We start from the raw sequence: 23,192 nt of genomic DNA on the forward strand, positions 1-23,192 counted from the left end.
TTGGAGTCAAAATCCCGAATAAAATTACAAAATCATATTGTCCCAATCTCTGTCCCATTTTCAGTTTTTGAAGATGAAATTCCAGGACCGAAATTTTACAGTTTTTACTGATTATTTCACCTGCAACCAATTAGTAAGTCAACTATAGATGGCATATGACACGATTGGGGTGCGGAAAGTTTGATTTCGGCCGGAAGAAGCGCACAGCAGAAAGCTTAACAAAACGAAAAGTTGTATTTTCAAAAGTCTGTCCCATTTTCAAATATGAAATTTTCTGAACACAAATTTGACAGATTGGATGAAGTTTTTCACCCGCAACCAATTAGTAAGTCAACTATAGATGGCATATGATACGATTGAGGTACTCAAAGTTCTATTCCCCAAGAAAGCTTTGATATTTAACTGAATATCATCAGAATATAAAAAGAGATTTTGGAAGATTTTTGAAGAGGAGCTTTTCTGCCGTCCCCTTGACCGTAATTTCGCGGTTTTGACTGACATTTTGACCAGTGACCAATCAGTGAGGTAGGTGAGAGTGACACAAGTCGCCATCGTGATCAAGGTACTGGAAGCAGTATATCCGGATACAACTTTGATGCAATGAAAATTTTGAATATGTCCTACCGGTATGAACTATGACATATTATTAGAATTTCTGCTTTCCGCGACCCAAATTTCACTGTTTTGGCTGAATTTTTCTTGAATGACCATCTTACTGCATACAGGGTCACCGAGGATGGCACAAGACACGATTGAGGTGCTGGAAGTTTGATTTTGGTCGGAGGTGGTATAATTATACTACAGAAAGCTTTACAAAACGAAAATTCGTATTAGGAAATTGAACCAAAAGTTCAAAAATCTATGTACACGAAATATCTAACATTGAAAGTAAATCAAGTCATACACAATCCTACCAAACAAAAAACAAACAATAAATTCATCCTCAACAAAAAACATTTTATTTTATCGAGACCCCACATGATTTGGATTTCACGAATCATTGTTCATTAAATGAGTGTTATAACTATAAGTACATTTATTATATATTATGCGCTTTAATGTAGATTGTTTACATTGTACATCTACCGGAAGGCGTAATAATTTATAAGGCTAAACGTGAATAATAATGATAAATTAGCGAATTGTAAAATGTGTCAGTATAAAAGCGGTCAACGCAACTCCATGCACAACGAAAAGTCCTCAATCCGGAAATCCCGTCAGTAAAATACATTAAACGTATCTTAGTTACTTCTTCTTAAAAAATCCACTCATTTTTGAACCGAAGGCATTGCTCGGCCGCTGGTCTTTACTCGCCCTGAATAGATAAAGTAGTTAATTGTGCACTTTAAACGATTTGTTGATCAGAAATCCGAATTGCTTCTGAAACTTATTAAAGTATCGTGTTTATAAACAAGTTTTAAAAATTTGTATTTAGCTTCAAATGTGTGAGGATAGACTAGTTATAGTGCTAGCATCTAAGTTTGCAAAAATACTGACCACATGTCAAACCATATTAAAAGATACTCTAAAACGAAAACCAGCACCAAGCCCCTTAACCACACTTACATAGATGTCTTAGACAACACTTCACGTAACATGATATCAACAGTGGGCTGCTTGTCCGGTACGACCTCCTGAGCATCAGTCAGCAGAGCTTGTAGCCCCGGTACTATGTAATGTTCTATCGTATCAGTTGAAATGTAACAACACAGGATCGCTTTGTAAGCCAGGATAAGTCGTTCTGTTATGTCCCTTCGTTTGGTTTTGTTGGTTATCGCGGAGTTACTCACACCAATAGTTGCCAGTCTTGGTATCAGAACTGAGGAGGAAGTGTTATTACCTCAAATAATTATATCTACCTTAAATGAGTACCGAGCAACAAGTACAAGAAAGAGCAGCAGCAATAAGTATATTGACGTAGTGGATGGTCGAGGTGGTTTCAAGCACAGGAACCCTCAAATCCAAAGATAAGCAGCACTTGGCCTTCGGCACTTGAAACCTCCTCAAGCCTCCACTGAGTTATTAATTATTGATATTGTTTGATTGTGCCGTAAAAATAAACAATTGTTTTATTAATACTCACAATCTCGTTGAATGTCAGGATTACAGAGAGGCAAAACAAGAGTAAAGCTCTCGATCAGCTCGCACATCATCACGTGGACATCAGAGGACACAGACTCGCTGATAAACTTATCCAGCTGTTCTCTGATACTGCTGACTGATCCTGAAAAAGTGAAATATTTACCTCAAAAAAGTGAAATATTTACCTCATACTGTTTAATGGCATTAGAAACTTGTATATGTGCTGTTTGGTGCTGTAATGATAGGGTTCATGATCACTCAAAATCAATTTTATTTGAATGAATAGAGGGTTTTTGAGAAAATTTCATTCTGCTTGCACTCGTATTGTTGAAAAGCGAGATCATAAAACTACACAAGGCAAATTCCCATATCCAATCGCACACAATGCGGCAACAGAAAACTCACTAGAAGGCGCTTTGGATTGTTGTATTAAAACATCATACACTAGAATTAGGATTAATGAGTTTAAAGATCGATGAAATTGAACGTAACTAAAAGTTAACATGTTCTTTGTCATAATAAAAATCTAAAATATAAACCGACTAAAAGTTACCTGAGGAGCGCTGTAACATGACAGCGAATGAAATGACAGTAGATGTCTGAACAAACACATCTGGATCGTTAGCTAGACGGGTTAGTATAGGCATCACGTGGGTTACAATATCTTGAGGATCTGCACAGTCACACAGCCCCTGGGTAAAGAACGTGGGTTACAATATCTTGAGGATCCGCACAGTCACACAGACCTCGCAAACAGGGTGACTTTGTAATTAACCATGTGTCAGTATTACTATGTATGCATGTGTAGTGTGTAGTGTGTACTACAGCAAGGCCGTGATAACGCAACTGCTCAAAATGTCAATCTGTTTACAGTAAAAACTCGAAATCTAGAGGCCGGTTTTTCGCGGCTGTATCTCTAGTGTATCTAGAAACTATACTAAGTATACAACGGTGGCCTGGTATATAATTAATTCTGGGGACTTACCTTACAGATTTTGGCGATGATGCCCTTCATGTGTGGGTTAGTTGCTTCCCTCAGAGCTGTATTGAGGACATTAACCAGAATGTGCAGGACTGACCGTGTCAGACTCAACTCAGCAAATGTTTCAGTGAGGGGCCCCACATCGAGGTACTGGTGAGCGTACTGGTTAAGCGTATCTCCCAGAAACTCCTTCAGCTCGGCCCGGTCCTCCTCGTTAGCCGCCAATATCCCCGCACAGTACACCGGCAACACACGTGCATCCATCACGTGCTCTAGCAACACCGGCCTCACCACGTGCTGAACGAACGTACGACCGATCACCATCTGCATTTGAGCGAGCAGCTTGGTGAAATCAGCCATTAAAGATTTGTCTTTAACACTCTTTATACACTCAACAAGACACGGTACAGCTGTGCTCCTGTACCACTCAGTTTGTATTTGCACACTTTCTGGTAGACTCTGCTGGACAATACTGGTGTTCAAGCTGGACAAGGCTGAGGTGTACTGACTTTTAGTGATACTCAGTATAACACATGGGTCTAACAGTCCCAGGTGGGACTCATCCGTACTCTGGGACATGGCATCAGCGGGAGCGTCCGTCACCAGAGGTTTCAACATCCCAGCTAACACGAACACGTTGCTAACATTGAGAGACTGCAGGTATATGGCAATGTGCCGAGCTGAGGATGCAGACTGGATGGAAGAAAGAAGTTGCTGGAGGAGCATGTTGTAGCAGGTTTGGAGGTAGTGGTCACGTGATAGCAGCCAGCAGGAGAGGGCAGGCAGGTAAAAACGGAGGGAAGTTTGTTGAACTTTACTGCTGCTGTCATGTAACGTATTTCTCAGGATCTGCAGCAACTGAGATTCGGGAAAATTGTCATTGTTGAAGTGTGAACAGCAATTATCATTTCAATTAATTAAAGCACGATAAACCGTGACACGGCGCAGAAAATAATTAGAAATAGCAACAAAAAAACGAGAGACTCACATCAGAAGCTTTGTGTTCATTATAAATCCTTGTAATCACAAGTGACAGATTCTTTACGGCACTTTCCCGAACTGACTCGTCCTTGTCGTCTAGAACTTGTTTCAATATCGACAGGATAAGGGACGAGCAGACGTCCACCTAAAAAAGAATAAGTGATAACGAAAATTAATTATAAAGTATCACTACTGGGAATATTGGGGGACAAAGTTCTTATAGATTAAAATATTACACAATATCACACAATATTACACAATATCACACAACATCACACAATATCACACAATATCACACAACATCACACAATATCACACAATATCACACAATATTACACAACATCACACAACAGGTGCCGTACTACACCTATAAAAGTGCCAGTAATATTGTATCTTAATATCATATGTGAACACAATACAAATTACACCAGTGTTACAACAGTTACTGGAAAACTAAGTTTTGGAAATCTATTTACACTCTGTGTAAGGCTATTCACAATGTTCCATGTGTTTATCCCATTGACCAGCTTTAGTTTGTTTGCTGATATAGAGCTGATGTAGAGCTGATGAATATATCTATTTTAGGTTTCACAATTTTAATACTCTCGTTACGATTCATTGATACGGCAGTATTATTATTTCAACCATTGTCGATAAACTCAAAATCACTGCAAATGCGGCTTCTGAGAATTCCAATTCTGTAACCTTTTGAGCATTATCCCACGTAGTATAATTTCCCCCGAATTTCTCTGTCAAATTACGACAATATGTCGTCTCGTTATTTAATCGATTTAACACCGCAATTCCAGTCGCAAGCCTGGGACCACTACTAGCATTGTCACAACATCTACAAAGCTGCCATATAGCCTGACTGACAATTTTCTCGACTGACTGACAATGTTTCTTCTTTTCCCCATTTAGAATACAAAGATTAGTACATTTTAGCTTATGATTAATATTATATTTTTACCTATAGTTTACCTAGATTAGTAGATTCCACTATTACTGGGGAGGGAGCACCCGGCCAGCTGACACACATTCTACACCCCCGCGTCCTGAGCATCTCAAGTCTCATTTCTTCAGCTGCCTATACATTTAGGTGCCCTCACAGTTAAATGATTAACTGCTTCTTGCTCTAGATTTCGCGGTAAGCTAAATAATGGTGCCCCGGCTCTAGCTTATCTTTATAATTACATCCAACTGTTTACTGTAAGAGGGCAAACTCTCATAATTCTGAAATCGGTCATTTCCTTTGCAATTTACGCAGACGGAAATTATTAAAATATAGACGTTTCGTCGGTACCCCACTTAATATATTATTGATTCTCTCATCGTAATTAAATGATTAGCAGTGGTCTACGTCCAAACTAAATAATTCGTAAATCACATTTGTTGAGCAGTAATATTGTGAGCTTCTGCTCTAGATTTCGCGGTAAGCTAATTGATGATTTGGTTATGTACCTAACCGATTCAAAGCAGCAACGAATAACCTTGCTCACCTCATGTTATCGTTTGGACACGTTATTAACTTATTAGCCAACCAATTACTTAGCTTACAAATCACCTTAGCTTATCAGTTCTATAATCGGTCTTTTCAAGGTTTCTGATGCATGAGTTAGGTATAAGTTAGGCATTTTAACCTCAATGGTTGAAAGCAGCTGTGCAATAGTCAACCTCATGCTTGTTTGACCTTCAATCAATCGGGTTTATTTTATTTATATCGTGTCATAAATATAATGTCGTAACTTATAACTATTCAGACGAGTTTTCTATTGCAGCTCATGACCGGAGGCAACATGTAGGTGCGGTAATATTTTGCAAATAGTGCAATTTCGCACCTGCCTAGATTTTTATAAGCGGCAAATTTTGAGACAAAAAATACGCAATTAAGCTGGAAAATACGTTACCTTTGCAGCCTTTACGCACTCTCAGATTGGATTGTTCAACATCGTTATTTATAACGTTGCCTTACACAATTTTTGAGTTTAACATAACAAAAAACTTTAAAAGTTAATGTATTACACTGAGTTTCCTGACAATGCAAGATGTATAAATCTATAGAATTACCCTCATAGAAGTTTTTGCGATTATATGGGCAGGATGACTGGGACTAGTTTCGAGCTAATCGTTAGCATAATTGTATTCAATATTGTAACTTAACTTAGATTCTAACACATTGTGTGTATAAACTGATATTCCTGTACATTACAATATGATCTAACTTAATAATGACTACAATATATCTAATCGTGAGGGCTGTAGATTTCGTTCCCGCTTGATGAGTTATTCATTTTCCAAGATTCACCCTCTTTTTTTTATACTGCATTATCAACTTGCCATCTGATAATGAGAATAATGAACTTTCTGGGAATATTTTTGAGAGGAAAAATTGTTCTCTATATGTGTTTTCCTGATTTTTAAAAGTAATTCTTCTTTCCGATGTTACCTCATGAAAAACGTTTGACCCTGTTATAGATTGAATCGAGCTAGTTCCTAGCTCTCTCCTGATTCTTCTAGAACCTTCCACGAGGACCAAATATCTCTTGATATTTACGGGTTAAACCACTAGTCCGTAAAGAGGACGGTTAAAACCACTAGTCCGTAGAGAGGATAGTTAAACAACAGTTAAACAACGGTTAACTACCTTGTTTTAAATATAAACTTAGACCTCTCCGAAACATGTAGGTTTAGCGTAAGGGTCAAGGTTCTGCGATCATACTTTGTTCATTATTCCGATTTCATTATTCCGATTTTACTATCATACTGACTTTCACTTCGAGTATCTATTTTCCACGCAACCGGTGACAACAACCCTAACCATAATTGTGGGCATGTCAATCTTATCTCATTGTACACAGCGGTACCAAGTACACAAATCAAATAGAACGAATAGCGGCTGATGGTGTGAAAAAGTGCGGTATTAGGTCAATAGTGCGATTCCGCACCAACACCGCACTTATATGTTGCCTCTGAAATTTCGACTGTGGTTTTTATGGTTCTATATTGAAAAATATTCTTATCATTAACAGTAGCTTTACAACCTTTCAGATACCCTACATTTCAAGATATGATATAAATTACGACATCACCATCATCATTCGAGTCTCCACTCGATCACCATGATTCAGTTCCTACTGGTGAGTGGGCTCCTAACCCTTTCTCACAGTTCCACACCAAAACAACCCAATATTGTGTTTATTGTGGCTGATGACATGGGATATCAGGACGTAGGATTCAGAGGATCAAACATTCGTACTCCCAACATAGACAGACTGGCCAGGGAGGGTGTGATTCTTGAGCACCACTACGTCATGGCAGTGTGTGCTCCAACTCGTGCTTCTCTCATGACCGGTAGGTACCCAATTAGAACTGGCTTCTGGAAGGGTAACCTCAATATTGTAGAGGAGTTTGGGCTGGGTCTAGACGAGACTTTACTGCCCGAGATGTTGAAGAGGAATGGGTATGCTACCCACGGTGTAGGTAAGTGGCACTGTGGCTCCTACTCTTGGGACCATACCCCAGCCAAACGAGGATTTGATACGTTCTTTGGCTTGTTTTTGGGAGGTCAGGACTATTTCACGCACAGAGACGCAGTGGAAGGTTTGTTATTAGACTTGAGATACGATTATCATGATCAAAGCGGAACATTTGTGGATGATGTTAGAGGTGATTTGGATGGACGTTATAACACCTATCTATTTACAAATGAATCACTAGAATTGATCTCCAACCACGACAAAATTCAGCCCCTGTTTCTATATTTAGCTTACACAGCGCCCCATATGCCAGACGGAGCCCCAGCGGAAGACATAAAAAGATACACCTCAGATTCGATGAAAGAATCCAGAAAAACCTACGCATCTATGGTCTCCATTATGGATGATGGAATAGGCAAGATTGCCGATGCTCTTAAAGATCAGGGAATGATGGATAACACCATTTTAATATTCACATCTGATAACGGAGCAAGATATACAAGCCAGGGTAGTAATTACCCTCTCAGAGGAGGCAAAGGTAGTTTCCTTGAAGGAGGAGTTAGGGGGGTAACCTTTGTAAACAGCCCACTTCTACAAAAGACTGGATACACAAATACCAATCTGCATCATGTGACCGACTGGTATGCAACATTCCAAAGGCTAGCTCATGATAATGCACAGAAACACGACAAAATCCAACTACCCATCGACGGAGTGGACATTTGGAGATCAATTAATGACAATAAACCATGCAGAGACGAGATTCTTTTGAATCTTAGAGATTCATCCAAGTATTTGGGAACTCAAGGCCCTGTTGCGAAATGGGAAATATGTGATAATTGCTTCGAGCTTATGGGTGGTCCTCCGATAAATGCAAAAGAGTTCTTTGTCCTGCGATGGAACAACTGGAAGCTCCTCGCTGGCCCCGCATTTGAATTACAAGGCTGGAGCTCAAAAAACAAACAGGATGACTTTCTCAGCTTTAAAGACGATCAGGGGAACAGCTTCATAAGATCCCTTGCATCAGGAACAATACTGTTTGACTTATCTACTGATGTCCGGGAGGAGACAAATGTTGCTGACCAGTATCCAGATATAGTGGAGAAGCTTCTTAAAAAGAAACAAGGTTATTTAAATAAAATGAAATCCATCGGACATAGCAAGTTTGCATATGATATTTCAATGGTAGATGACGTTTACAGACCTTGGGTCGAGGATGTTTAGAACCTGTTGCAGAAAAAAGGCACTCTTATGCATAGTCGTTTGCTAAAATAATATGAAAGTAACGGTTGCTGAGTTATGGGCCATCATAAATTGATTGGGCGGTCAAACGATACTTGGATGGGTCTAATAATATCGGGATAGTGAGCAGATCATCACCGTAACCAGTAACAGGTTCTTTAGAATCATGAATGAAGGTTTTCGATCACCCTGTGATTAAATTGCTCTGGCAAGATACAGATCATCATCTTAACCGCAGAAAATAATTGCACAAAACATTATTTCATAAAATCGTGTAGATTAAATAATGCATTTCTTCTTAAATTTGCCCCTTAATAAACACTTCTGTCGTCAAGGTTTAGGTTTGAAATTGTTTGAAATTGTTAAATATTATTTTATTATAACAAAAGGTTGCACAAGAGTTATATTTCATTTATATTCTGAATTATTGAATTTGGTATCGTGTGTGAAAATAAAATCATCTTCTTGTAAGATCCTAAAAATACGCACTATGTCTGCACTTAGATTGAATAAATTGAGCTGATTCTAAAATAGGTTATTAAAATTTAAATTTACAATATATCGATCAAATACAACGTATATTACTTCGTTAAATCGCAAGGTATGCTTCCTGAGGTATGCAGGGGGTAACCTTTGAAGCCCACCTTTCCGAAAGGGTCAATCCATCTGCATCTGTGACTGTATAAACGGCAGCATATGATATCACAAATCCGTAAAATCCAACCCATCGCGATGACATTGTCACTTATTGACATTAAATGCATGCAGTTTCTGTTGCTAAGATTCACCAAATTTAACGTCAGTACTTGTGATTACTTTCATTCTTCGAGCTTTATGGTGTCTCCTAACAAAATTCTTTATTGCCTGTCGATAACACGGAAGCCTCGTGGCCCCAATCAATGCTGGAGGCTCAAAATTTCAACAATGACTAAATCCTAAGAATTCATTCAAAGACTTGCATCGAACAATACGTTTACTATAGATGCCGAGAATATGTGGACATACCAGATCTAGTGGAGAACTCTAAAAGCGTATTATGATATCACATCGGCCATAACAAGTCCATATTATTTCAATATTGTTTACGACGGGGCGGGATGTTTAGCCGCAGAAAAAAGGCCTCTACGCAGCTTGCTCAGTACGTTGCGAGTTAGGGCATCAAAAGATGCGGCATACGTACTTGATGCTTCGCGAGGCAGACCACCAACCACAGAGAAATGAAGAAAGTTTTGGCTACTCCTGGCATTAATGTCTGGCAAATCAGTCATCATCTTAACGTCGAATAATTGCACAAAGATTACCAAAATATCATGTCAATTAATAATCATTCTCTTAATTGAATATTCTGCGTCAGTTAGTTGAAATGTTGAAATTGTTAAAATATTATTTTATATTAACGGAAATATTGCATAGAGTTAACATGTTATCTGAATAGGAATCGGGTACTTGGATACCTTTTGTGTATGCGTACAGTATGGTTAGAAGTCTCACTGTGATGGGACATAGTAATTGAGTGATTAAAAATGTTTGTATAGATTGTACAATTTGTCAAATGACATTACCTTAAATCTCAAGTACTTCCGTGCGTATGTAGGGCTATCCATTAATTACTACTACAATTAATCAGTCAGTAGCCAGTGGAGGGGGGGCTGCAGCCCGAAAGAAATAACCCCAGACAAAAACTATCCCTAAGTCCCCATTCGGGTATCGCGTTTTTAGACTGCAGTCCTGACTGTCTTGTAAATAACAGGAGCTTTGTACTTGTCGCATTGCGTAGTGCGTAGTTCCAAAACCACTAAATCATGCACATTACATCAATCATGCAGTTTGCATTTTAATTCCTGTTACGTGATACTTGTTTTTCAGCCTGGTGAGCTGTCCTACAAATTTCTATATTGCCAATGTCGTCTAGATACACACCATATCGCACATTTTTGTGTATGTCCCGTCCCAAAAATTTGACTCTACGCCTTTGTCGCAGTGTCCTGGTTACGCATGCTCGCTCGGCGTACGATCCAGCCCCAAAAATAATCTTTTAGGCCTTGCAATGTATGGATTCAGTATCTAACTAATTGCATCCAAAACCACCTATTTCCCTTTCATAACCTTTATGATTGATACTGCTCTCATAGATCTGGTACTAATATATGATAATGTCAACTTCACATTGTCGCTATCTGGTACCCGTATCGACATTGGTAGTGGCTCAGGATGGACGCTCAATCAGGTAAGGGACTCGTTTTTCATTGCAGTTCGCAAAATGGAAAATCGCCAAAATGTACTACCGGTAGTACCTATGCAAACATAAACTTTGCTTGATACAAATTTCACTTTTTTGACAAACTTTTTATCCAGTGACTAATTACTACTTAGTGAGTTCAATGTGCATGCCACAATACACGATTGAGATACTGGAACTTGGAAGCTAGATTTCCTGAGTAAGCTTCGAAAAATGGAAAATCGCCCATTCAGTCAAATTAATCTCCACTGACGGGGCGCGCGCTGGCTAGGCTAGGCTAGGCTGTTAATTTGTTATCATGCGCCGACCTCATAACAATAAAATGGGTCGCATCTTACGTTATATCTTAGTTGTGCGGTGGCACATTTTGATGCATCTCCCATTGCCTTCTTAAAGTACGCGGAAACACAATATTCGTACTGAAATATAGATAACTTATAACTGTACCCCTTGGGAAACCTCAGGTAACCTTTGTTTCTTCATCAAATCAAAGATCCAGTTCCTAACCCACTCTCAGCGGTTCCTCTACCGTTTTACACAGTAACTGATCCTACTTATTTCAGATCAGTAACAGAGACACACAGAAGAACTTGCACACGGTATAACAGGTATCAACGTCCTTATCATCAAACCATGCAACTTTGTTTTATGGTCTTCCTTAGTCAGTTAAACGGCCTCTTTAAAATACATTTGGATGACGAATCGAACGAATATTGTTAAAGATTTAATTCAAAAGGTTCTGTAAAAGAATTTAACAAAACTTCTCCAGATTTTGCTAAATACCATCAAGACGACATCTGTCTTTTATGAAGGAGCACGAGGCAACATAGCAACGGAATAAACTCCTGTGTTTAAGCACATGAAGCTCAGTTTGTCAAATTTTAAATCTCTTCTGTTGCAATTATCATCAGACATAATAATGCAGTTCCGGATTGTTTGGCTGGCATGCTTTACACAGTATGCTCAGATGTTGAGGTTGAACCTCCACTTCAAGAACTAGAAGGAGAGAAGTTCACGATTTCCGGAGGTCCTCGACACTTACGTGTGACCAGGCAAGACCAGGCATTAGGGCACATGGTTTCTAAAAGCCGGCCCAAGTGGCAAAGGCTATTAATCCTATTCTACTTCATACCTTCAACATTCAACAAAAGAGACCTTTGAGAATGCCGAAAGACCAAAAGCAATGAGACAATTCTTAATATAGAGCATGGATCATTCGGTTTTGTGGTTATTACGTCGGTTGTTTTGAGTGCGAGCTACATTTTAATGGGCTGTATCTTCGGTTGTGATGGATATTTTTTGGTGTAATGAAAATTGACTACCAAAGAATACTATTTGCTTCCTCCCTGTGACCACGAGCTTTCTAGTTTTGTATATATTCAATTTTGTTTTCAAAAAAACGTTTTGGTTGCAATATCAACTACACAACTAACATTTGACGGACATTTCTGGTTGAAATTCTAACCACTAATGAAAATGATGATTCTTATTGCACTGTTCTTGTTTTGCATTGCACCAACGACACTGTATCTACTGATCGAATACGAGGTCAACAAACTGTCAGAACTCAAGGCAAGGTGAGCTCAAAATCCTCAATTCCTACCGACTGTATCAAGTTGTTGCACAAGGTATGGAGAGTACCAACCTATCGAGGTAGTTTGCAAAGTGATAACTGATAAGTGCTTCCTCGAATTGTTCCATCTATGCGAAATAGTAGATCAAACGATATAACAGTAAGTTTTTACAAATTTCCTTTTTGAAAATTTTCCGGATTTTTAGGATGTCATTAATTTAGACTTGTCTACGAAAGTAGAGATAAATTCAGTGATTCCTCACTCCTCAGATTGACGAAACCTGACAGTTATGCTCTAACGATGCCCAACAGCAGCACCTCCAAAATGCAAAAAGATATTTCCTGTTCGGGAAAATCCAAAATATTTCTACGGACTACCATTACCCGGCGCTTATAAGGGGTGCAAGTATTCCCCGTGAAAATACTGTTACAATGAATAAGCGGTGAATTAAAGGGTGATATCTGCTGAGTCTGCTGCATTGCAGATCAGAAACTGGAGCCAATGAATAGGAAGTGATTAGTTTCGATTTTGAAAGGATCAATAATAATTACGTAAATGGAAATGCTGTGATCGTGCTTTCTACAGCTTTGAATTTTGAACAGTCTATTGTTGTTGAGTAGTAAATATTATTGACATTAAGGTTTTAAGTTTCGAATTTGAAGAGTCGCTAATTGGAGTTTAGATAATTTATTTTGATGATTTGACATTTCGAATATTTTTGAATTTTGAGTGACCTCCGTAGTCCGAACTCTATGAAAACAAGACAGGTAACTCAGCAGATTACAAATTAAGATACGAGCTGCGTGGATCACATCATGGTTTTACAGTTCAGGAATGAGTATTGAACTTTTGGATCCATGGCATGGGTAACAAAGCACATAACTTGCGAAGCGAAAGGCGAGTTATTGGCAAACAGAATTTAAAATTGAGGTGGAAGTTGGGGTGAGATTCCACATGGAATGGCCGGGCTGATTGGATACTGCCGTGGTTTCTAAATGTATTTACATTTGATGTATAATTCAGCAATTTACATGTACTATACTTGAACGTTCATGTACTTACATGTACAAATCTTGTACTAAACATGTACTCTAACAACTTAATGATATATATATCATTAAGTGTATATATACACTCAGTTGTAAACTAAGTGCTCCATTTACATCCATAAACTTTTCTGTAACCCACAGCTCAAATCTCTCTCAACTAATTATTACTCCCAAGAGATGGCACAAAGAACTGACAAATGACACCTTCATTCCATTAATCTCATCGTATTAATTGCCGCGTAAATTTTATTATAAATCTAATAATTTGAATAACATAATATGAATAATATAATTTGAATAATATAATTTGAATAAGTTTTAAGTTATTTAAATCAGAACATACCGAGAAGTGTACTGACAGCGAACCACAGGTCTCGGCAACTAACAGTCGTCTTTCCACGAACTTGTCTGCTATCTGAAAATGAATGTTTAACTCATATCATTAAAATTAAAAAGGAACGGCCATCATTCGTAAAAACCAACAGCAATCTCAGAAAAGTTCACATTACAACCAGAAATTACCCTAGCGCTTTCGAAGGAAACTCAACTTCGATGTCAATAACCTGCAGTAAGCACAAGGCCGCCTAGAAATTATATTTCCATTTGCTCTGCTGCTGCAAGCACCTAGTGGATTAAAAAGAGCAAGGTAGGAGAGCTAGAGGAAAAACTCGTACAATTATTCCAGATAGGACCATGTTCGGAGTTACAGTGGCAACTCTCAGTCTGTAACTAGCGAATGATTTAGTGACTCTTTACCTAGAGTGGCTCTGACTGGCACTTCTAGTTCAAGCGCAGCTTGTTTCGCTAACGTATCACTTGCTTCATGACATTCTTATAAACTATTTCAGCTGATTGTTGCGAAGTTGCAATAATATAGCACTGTGTTTTCATAATGGGGGCTTTCTCGCCTGCAATCCAACGACAAGATATTGCATAACTAGTGCTGCCAGAAACATGGTTACATGTCAGAAGATCAATCATTGTGCAAATCAAGTATGTCACGCTGTCTGACAGCGTAACTAATAAAGTTTATGTCTTCGATTAAATTAAATGCTTCAACTTTGATACCTGGCGTAGTTTGTCAGGTTTGATACACGAATTTGACAAAAATAATCAACCGTGGTCTGTAAAGACACCCTAAATGGACAGTGGACACGCTATGGTTATATAACTGGCTGTTTTGTTTAAATGCACAATGATCCTGCAAACGTGAACGACACCTCATCTTATTTTCCCTTCTAGTTAACATGGAAAGTGACAGCTATACAGACAGGATAATCAATAAATGGAAGAGAATGAACATTATATCTCTAAGCGTTCCATATATGGCTCGCAATCTTGAAACATATTAACGAATCTGTCGAGTCAGCGTTATGGAGTTATGCACCAGCGACTAAATTTAGATCAACGCCGACTGTACGAACTCCATCATTTACGTAGAATATCACGAGCTCTGCTGGTCACTTGTGCCTCCACTTTCTACTGCTGGTCACTCTATTTTGTATCTTCGCTGTGATGATCAAAAGATCATTTAAAAACTTTGATTAAGTTTTGTGCACGTCATATTGTTACACTGAAAGTACCATTAAAACCACATGAGAGCTGAATAAGATATCATTATCGGGCGTTTTACAATAGAACTCATTATCAAGATTGGTCGAACGTTTCATCTGTGCTATAGGTTGTTAATACTTGTTCTCACGTTTGATTTCTCAGCTAGCGTCACTTAAAGATATTGACTTAGAGTTGTAAGTGCCAAGTTCACACAGTTATCTACTGTTCATTTTGCCAGTATTACCAGTAATTATGTATGCGTCATTTACATAATATCCACTATAATTAAGGAATATGACGGAGTTTTACAACACAACGGAAGTGTGGCTGGTAAAGAACTGGATCTCAGTCAGTGACATGGCTCCTTACAATATATTCCTGGGACTCCTCGCATTCGGGTGCACTCTCTTAGGAACACCTGGAAACATCCTGGCAGGTATATACTTCTGGTCTCACGCCCACAAGCGAGTCAGCACTCACTTATATGGGCTGCTCTGCCTGGCTAACAGCTCCATCTGCGCAATGAGCCTTGCTGTGGCACTCTCAGGAATGACAAATAACTCGAGCATTCTGTTCAAATACCAGATATTCTGTACCATCTGGGGTGTAGCCTGGTCAACACTGGACCGCATGATTGCTTGCATCCTAGTTGTGTTCAGCTGCACCCGGATCATTACCCTGCACTTCCCCTTCCTGAACATCAGTAACCGCTCAGCCCTGATCCCTGTAGCTGTTTACTTCATTCTGAGCTTGGTGCAGGGCTTACTCCCTCTAATAAGTGGGACTGACTACAAACACATTCCTTACCACACTTCCAGCTGTTTATTTGATATGGTTGAAATATTCCCGTACGGCTCGGTGGGCTACTCAACAATGGTTGGGTTCATCGTGTTGGTGCAGTTTGATCTGCTGATCTGCCTCATGATCATAATGATCTGTAAAGCTACCTGGATGTTGAGGGACACACTCCGGAACAGAGCCACTCCCCGGAGACACTCCAGAGAGGCAGCGTGTGTCACAATGATCATGATAACTGGAACATACGTTGTGTTGAACCTTCCCTACTGCATCCTCTACACTCTTCATTTCGTGGAAATCGTGGCTGGCATCAGGATCATGAAGTTGAGTCTGAGAAACAAAACAGCGGATATCCTGACTAAGGTGGTGTATGAGCTGACTACACTTCACGTTATCGTGATAACATCAACAGTGGAGATGGTCGTTCTCTACAGCAGGAACTCTCACCTCAGAAACTACGTCTTCGCGACGCTGTGCTTCTGGAAGTTTTCTTCTCAGAACGAACAGAGACAAACTTTCTCATCCCGGATCACAAGTGACACTCAGTTCAACAGTAGAAATGTTACAATCGAGATGGTCGACATGAAGAGGTGGAAATCAGCTATTTTTAGACCCGCTCTGCCAGATCCAACAAAAACCATCCCAGCAAGCAGAAGTGCCCCAAACCTCCAGTTGGAGTGGTTGGTGAACACGAACAGACCAGACATGAAAAGACCAAGATCTAACTCGGACGACGTTGGCCTCAGATCTGCTGAAATGGATGTTGTAAACATGTCAACATCCTCCCCCACATCCAGAATGTTTTAAATAAACTCGCAGATCAAATTTTCATCCCTAACTATTTTCTTATGCCGTAAAAAAGAGGGAAAAAAGATCGAAGGTGTTTTGAAAATTTCCTCTGTGGTACCAAATCTCCTTCAAAATTTCCTCACAGATAATCAGCCGTCTTCCTGGATGTGGGCATCTTCCAGAATGTGGACAGAAAAGGAACCGAAACACGATACGGGAGTAATCAGACTTCATTTCATATTATGGGCATAATTGGGGACCTCAAAACACGATCAAAGAATAATCAGGTGTAACATTTTTGAGTAAATGAAACTCATAATAAGTGTGAACGATTCTCTTCGTAGAAATTGAAACATTAATCCAGGGGTATTCTGATTAGGTAACTTGAACTTGTGGTTAGGATGATGAGCAATACCGGTGCAGGCTGGTTTACATGTTCATTAGAGGTTAAGAGAACTTATATTCTCATTAAAGTTTAAAGATCTGAGTATTACGTTCGTGTGGTTTCATAAAATGCACCTTATTTTCCTAGCAAAAACTTCTATGTAATCATTAAACGTCGATTTAATTAATATTAATTTGTGGATAACATTTTTAAAAGCATCAGTTAATCATGTCATGATATCTCGGAAGATGATTTTACTTGAAACAAGCCCGATATCAGTCCTGGCTCAATTAATTACGGAGCGCAATTAATGACAATTTCTCACGGGGGATCTTTGATCAGATCCGGTTTGTTAAGTTCCGGTGTAATGACCGATGAGTAGCAGCGTGAGAAGGTGATAAGTGCACGTGTGATCTGCGCACGTGTTACAATGATCTGCGCACGTGTTACTGACGACCTGTGCAATGTGATAAGTATACCAGGTGTGATGTTTAAATTCCGGGGGGTGTCTAACCTGTTCCCAGCATTGAGGTAACAGCTCCTCCTCCAACCTTCTCCGATCAACACTCCGAGCAAACGCCTCACATCCGGCCCTAATTATCTGCCTGGGAACGCAGCAATTACTTAATCAATTTATTAATTAGGAGACGTCAGAGAATTTGAATCTTTTGACGCCGCTCACTGTCTCTTATCCGGATCCAGGAGGAATATCCCATTTAAGTGAAAACGTCATATCTTAATAGGTCCAGGGGTGGAGAACAGACCGGGGTTGAGAACACGAAACTTCTCAAATCGAAACCTCGCTGTGAAATTAGGGGAAGTAGATCTACCTGGTAAATTCCTGGGAATTCCTGTATCGGTCATGATTTTACACCTATTTAGCCGAGTAAAGAGTTGGAATAAAGAGGGTGCAAATTGGTAAGTTAATACACAGTGACGTCTGAATGGTCAACATAATTATCTAGTACTAGTTTCTAACTGTCTCTACACGTCAGAACAACGAACATTTCCCAAATATTTTAAATACTAATGTGTTGTGATGATAGAGCAACAAAGAGGATGCCAGGTACCAAAACGAGGGCACAAGGCACCACAGTGAAACGGCCACGGGGGGTGTGGGACCTACCTTTGGTCGAAGTCAGGTTTCTTGACTAGGTTGAAGAGGAGGTGAAGGAGGCTGTCCCGTGTGGTAGGGTTGGGGTGTTGTACGGCTAGACACAGGATAACTGGCAACAGCTCCTGAGTAGTTAGTTATATTATTAGAAAATTACAAAAAGTGATCAAATCATATCAAAATAGGACTTCTAAGTTACAACTCTGTATTTTAATAAAAGTTAAATTGTATGTACTGTCAAGAATTTGACTCACTAAGTGGTAAAATAATCTCCCTATATTTTGTTTCACAGTAAGATTGTAAACTCCTAACCTCTCTTTTGTTGAGGAGGACGTGAGGCATGATATGAGGCAAACACCTTCCCATAACCAAGATCGGATCATCCGAGATATGCGATATCTCCTCACTCAGCCTACACTGACCAGCACCTTCAACTAGGACCTTCAGAGAGTTGGCGAAAAAGTGGGATACGCTGTACTCAGGCAGTGTTATTCCTGGGGAGAGTTTTAATTTACTGAAATTGGTTATAAAATCAACTCAAAGCACTCAATGCATGTCAGGCGAAATATTCATCATGTTAAATATATTCTATTTAAATCCTAAATTATCTTGATAAATAAAAATACAGATCAATCAAAATACAGATTAAAATAAAAAAGATCAACCCTATTTCTAAACCAGTATCTGGTGCGGTTTCTGGACTGGTTCTGTCTCCATCAGATCCACTGATGTTTTCCCCCACTTGATTACCTGACCAATGTTAGGGATGTGAGATGAAATATCATCTGTATCATTCACATTTTAAGATGAAAATACTGAACACTCTTGTAGTTGCTGGCATTTGAAAAAATAAGCATTTAGGTCTTCTCACCAGTGTTACAGTCAGATGAGGATATGACCTCGACATCAGACGATTCTCGGGTTGTATTTTTAGAACTGATGTTTTCGTTTTGTTCCTCCTCTACAAAAACAGGCGTCTCTTTCCCTTGATCGCAAACAGAGTCTGATGATTCTGCAGCCTGTTCCTCAACTTCTGGAGACTCCTCAATTTTTACATCCTCTGGACTCACTTCACTCGGTTTTAACTCAACGTCAAGTGGGTTATTTTCAGCATCTGTAAATAAACCAAATTCAGTCAGTACTGCCGTACTAATTTACATAACGTTGAATAGCTGAGTAAACACGCACATCTCACGTTTGTGAAAGAGCTGCACATCTCCATCTCGTTTTTCTGTACTTGTGACTACTTGAAATCATCAGAATGAAAATAATCTTTTCATATCAAGTTAAATCCTATTAGTTTTGAAAATATTTGAAAATATATAATATTATAAAAAAACCCTCACCTTGCACTGGTGAGATGGATTTAACCGTGTCCTCTCTTAAACTTAAAGTTTCTCCGTCCCTCTCCTCGATATCTTGCTCGTCCTCAGTAACAGATACTATCCCATCAGAGACACCTCCATCAGCCTCGACCCCAGCATCCTCGTCCTCTTGGTCCCCAATCTCACTGGGGCTAGTTGAGACTGGAGATTCTCGTGTTGCTTCCGCTAAACTCAACTCTACCTCATGTCTCTGTTAATTTCAGTTAGTATTACTTCAAAGTGACTGTACAATGAAACATTTAGAAGAAATGCTCATTTTATTTAGGAATAAGTCTTTGAATCTCAGCGTGGGGATTTAAGTTCAAATTTTCGATTGTAATACAAAATAAAATCAAGACATATTAAGCATAATCAAAATGATATGCGAGTGTGATGGCGGACACCAAATTACCATTACTTTGAGACTGTCGTCATTGGTCGAGTAGGAAGTCATACTGCCGACTGCTGAACCAGCATCTTGACACCTTTCTTTGTCACTGCTGTCTTGGGTTATCACCGAACTGAAGAAAAGGTATATTACTGCTCTGGATCATTCTAAGTGCACAATCAATAAGCTATGAGGATTGTCCAATTCGCGAAATTGTAGGCATGTGAAAAATTAGCAAGCGAAGCAGTTTAGGACCGTTCGCGTTCTAAAAGGGAAAATTAAATAAAGAAATTATGCCAAAAAGGAGAATATAGTTGAAATAGCCTAAGATGAGAAGTACGGACTCGTTTAGGGGGAAAAGTACGTACTTGTACGCACTTTTGAAAAGTCCGACTCATACGACGTACGATTCAGATAGAATTTTTTTGTTTTTGAATTATTATCATCGGGGCCGTTGTAAAATGTAATTGTTAATTGCCGATGTTAGAGAAAATATACCTGATACCGTTCGCGAACAAATTAAAGACAGAATTCTTAGGCCAGGCAAGCATTTAAAAGTGAAACAAAAATTCTACAAAATTACCAGACAATTTACTTATTTAAACTGCTTGTTTCTCTTAAAGTTTAAGTTTAAGTTAATCGACGATTGAAATATAGAAACACAAGTTTTTGAAAACGCTCAATATTAGTCCGTAACATGCGATTTAGAACTCTTCCATCGATTTCTAGAAGGAGAACTTTTCAGTAGAATTGAAAAGTACGTACGACACGAGTAAATTGAAAAGTCCGACTCATTCGTACTTCTCATCTTAGGAAATAGCCCTAAAACAGTGATTGTATAAACCAGTCGGATGTTTGACGTCTATTTCTCTCATCCTTTGTTTTTACAGCGCCCTCTTCAAAGTAAACTATCACATTTCCATCTGATGATTCAGATTTCCGAGGCTCCTGCAGAAATAGTTGAAAGTTATTGTTGGCAATCTGCTAATTTACAAATTTTGTGTACAGTTTTTCATTTGGCCTCCATCAAGGCTAATTAAAACCATGCATTTCAATGAAACTATGCATTTCGATGATTGATAAATTTAATCAGACCCAAACTGTGCTGTAATTATTGCTTCAATTTGCACTTGATAATTTCACACACTCATGCAGTTAAAAGAACCTTGGGAACAATTACAAGATCAGTGCTGTTCTTCTCGGTGGTCTTGACACTTTCCTCGGTTTCAGACAACAGTTTCTTTAGCTGGGTTATCTGTGATATTGAGGCGTTCATTTCGGACGTCAGGGCTGAGCACTTGTTCTCGAGGACCTTGCATTTCTCTTCTAAAGATTGTATCTGAAATACGAGCGTTGAAAATTTACTATCTTTATTTACGTTCCTGCATATACCTATAACTTTACATACTCGATCATAAATTTACGAAATCTGATGCAATATTATCCGAAATTCAAAGTCAAACCTGATGGTGATCACTGGTTCTGTAGATTCCTAACAAGCTGGGCGGTCGAGGACAGTTCAGGCCAACATCCTCCCAATCCTCCAGATCCTGATCTCCGGACTCCTCGGAGAGAGTTATTGCAGTGAGCTTACAGTTCTGGGTAAGCAGGTGCTCTGAGATAAGGAAGTTCAGGCACCGTCTCTCGTAGGGGAGGATGGGACCCTTGTGTTCGGAGTTGGAGGAGTTGCGTTCTTTGTGCTCAGGTGCTGGGATCATTGATAATTTCCAAGATGTTTCTAACCTCAAAACAGTGCTAACAAGTTTATTCAAAGCGTTTTACTCAATTAAACTGATGCAGATGCAAGTACAAGCTTTTGGCTGTTATCCAGAATAAGAAAGTATAATTTCTGCAAATTTGTATTTTCGACCTGTCAGACTTTGAATTGTCATAATTAACAAATCTACGTTACAAAACAACAGATACCTGCACTAGAAGTAAGAGTGCCACGTAGCGCATTTATAGTGTCCTGTGCCTTGCGCAGCTCAAACTCCAACACAGTGACCCTCTCATCAGCCACATTTACAGGATCGTCGTCAGAGTAACGGGATACCAGGTCCAGAGAGTCGAACGTCTGGAGAGAGGTGGACCGGGCTGAACGGTGTGGTGTTACGTGGTGCTTTGTTGCCACTTGTTAAATGTGGTACTTTGGACACAATATTATGTTCTTGTCAAAGATTTGTTTATTTATGTAGGTATTTGATTAGCTTTCTTAGAAACGGTTGACAATTTCAAGACAATTTTTTATCACCCGGTATTCTAACAGGGTCGAATAAGTTATTACGTAATCACAGATTGCAATATCCTAACAAATATTCAGGATCATGGGGCATATATGTAAATCTGAACATGGTATTATCTCAGCAGCACAGATTGATCGTTGTACTGACACAGCGAATCCATAAGTTATTAACATTGAAGCAACTGAGATGAGAAACATTTGTATTTTACTTCTTTAAATTACATGAATTTTTGAATATGACCGAGAATTTATTAAGACCCTGATTTTTCTCAAATCCAAAGAGGATTTCAAAGGTTCCATTCAAGTGGCTTGATTCTAATTTATGTTAAGATCAAACATAAATTGAGGTTACATTTACGTAGTTTCATTATTATTGAGACGAACTAATAATTACTAAAACATTTTACAAGACACAAAAAACCTTGCTGACCATGAGATTTATATTTGTCTCGGTTTTTAGACTTTTTAGACTTTTTCTGCTGATCTGAGTTAAGTGACATTGTTTTATCGCAAAAAAGCAGGAAACTTAGCTAAAAGATGAATGCTTTTCCACTCTTTTTAACATAAAGCCTCTGACGCAGCAACTCACGTATATTGTAGAACGTCTCAAAGTTGCCGGGATTACTGAAGAAATCTCTGAGAGAGTTGATTTCATGGTTGTGTTCCAGAAGCTCATAGTAAAGTTCCAGAGCGGAGAGGTAAAGTTTCTTGTCGAGGAGGGCGACCGCTATCTCCTCCCACTCCATAACGAGGGGGGAGGAGGAGCGTGAGGGAGGAGCAGGTTCACCCAGTATTCATATCACCTAGTTGAATCAACTTTGTAATTACTGTCAATTCAATTACATTACTTTTGGTATTTAACTTGTTTTAATTGTCATCAAATATTTGAAGCACAAACACTATTTTAAGTCACAGCTCGTGGAGCAGACAAGT

The 23,192-nt window shown here is 39.0% G+C and overlaps 2 protein-coding genes across 8 annotated transcripts; one reads left to right on the forward strand and one right to left on the reverse strand.

Annotated features, from left to right (window-relative positions):
- Window positions 1-830: 830 nt before the first annotated feature.
- On the reverse strand, window positions 831-23,064 carry LOC134816079 (RAB11-binding protein RELCH homolog). Of its 7 annotated transcripts, none has more exons than XM_063824812.1 (19): window positions 22,849-23,064; window positions 21,944-22,111; window positions 21,481-21,725; window positions 21,198-21,356; window positions 20,862-20,965; window positions 20,048-20,150; window positions 19,612-19,840; window positions 19,137-19,379; window positions 18,944-19,015; window positions 18,578-18,759; window positions 18,278-18,390; window positions 17,666-17,756; window positions 13,969-14,040; window positions 4,053-4,190; window positions 3,068-3,922; window positions 2,636-2,774; window positions 2,084-2,224; window positions 1,567-1,819; window positions 831-1,315 (listed from the first exon to the last, which is right to left on the reverse strand). In XM_063824812.1, the coding sequence occupies exons 1-19, from the start codon at window positions 23,003-23,005 to the stop codon at window positions 1,246-1,248; spliced, it is 3,534 nt and encodes a 1,177-aa protein (XP_063680882.1). In that variant the 5' UTR covers window positions 23,006-23,064; the 3' UTR covers window positions 831-1,245. The 7 variants fall into 7 exon arrangements, with proteins under 7 accessions (XP_063680882.1, XP_063680881.1, XP_063680880.1 ...); XM_063824811.1 differs by having other exon boundaries at window positions 20,042-20,150; XM_063824810.1 differs by having other exon boundaries at window positions 21,183-21,356.
- Window positions 7,094-9,317, forward strand: LOC134815208 (arylsulfatase B-like). The gene has a single exon (XM_063823722.1). The coding sequence runs from the start codon at window positions 7,165-7,167 to the stop codon at window positions 8,743-8,745; it is 1,581 nt and encodes a 526-aa protein (XP_063679792.1). The 5' UTR covers window positions 7,094-7,164; the 3' UTR covers window positions 8,746-9,317.
- Window positions 23,065-23,192: the final 128 nt, after the last annotated feature.

The sequence above is a fragment of the Bolinopsis microptera genome, chromosome 5, assembly GCF_026151205.1.
Source record: "Bolinopsis microptera isolate Bmic1 chromosome 5, MBARI_Bmic_1.0, whole genome shotgun sequence".
NCBI lineage: Eukaryota > Metazoa > Ctenophora > Tentaculata > Lobata > Bolinopsidae > Bolinopsis > Bolinopsis microptera.

What these genes read in the sequence shown, in the direction of transcription:
- LOC134815208 (XM_063823722.1), top strand. Translation starts at nt 7,165, where the DNA reads ATGATTCAGTTCCTACTGGTGAGTGGGCTCCTAACCCTTTCTCACAGT.
- LOC134816079 (XM_063824809.1), bottom strand. Translation starts at nt 23,005, where the DNA reads ATGGAGTGGGAGGAGATAGCGGTCGCCCTCCTCGACAAGAAACTTTAC. An exon ending in ACGACAGTCTCAAAGTAATG is followed by an intron (nt 19,841 to 20,041) that starts GTAATTTGGTGT and finishes TGAAATTAACAG; the next exon opens with AGACATGAGGTAGAGTTGAG. An exon ending in CATGTTACAGCGCTCCTCAG is followed by an intron (nt 2,225 to 2,635) that starts GTAACTTTTAGT and finishes TCACTTTTTCAG; the next exon opens with GATCAGTCAGCAGTATCAGA.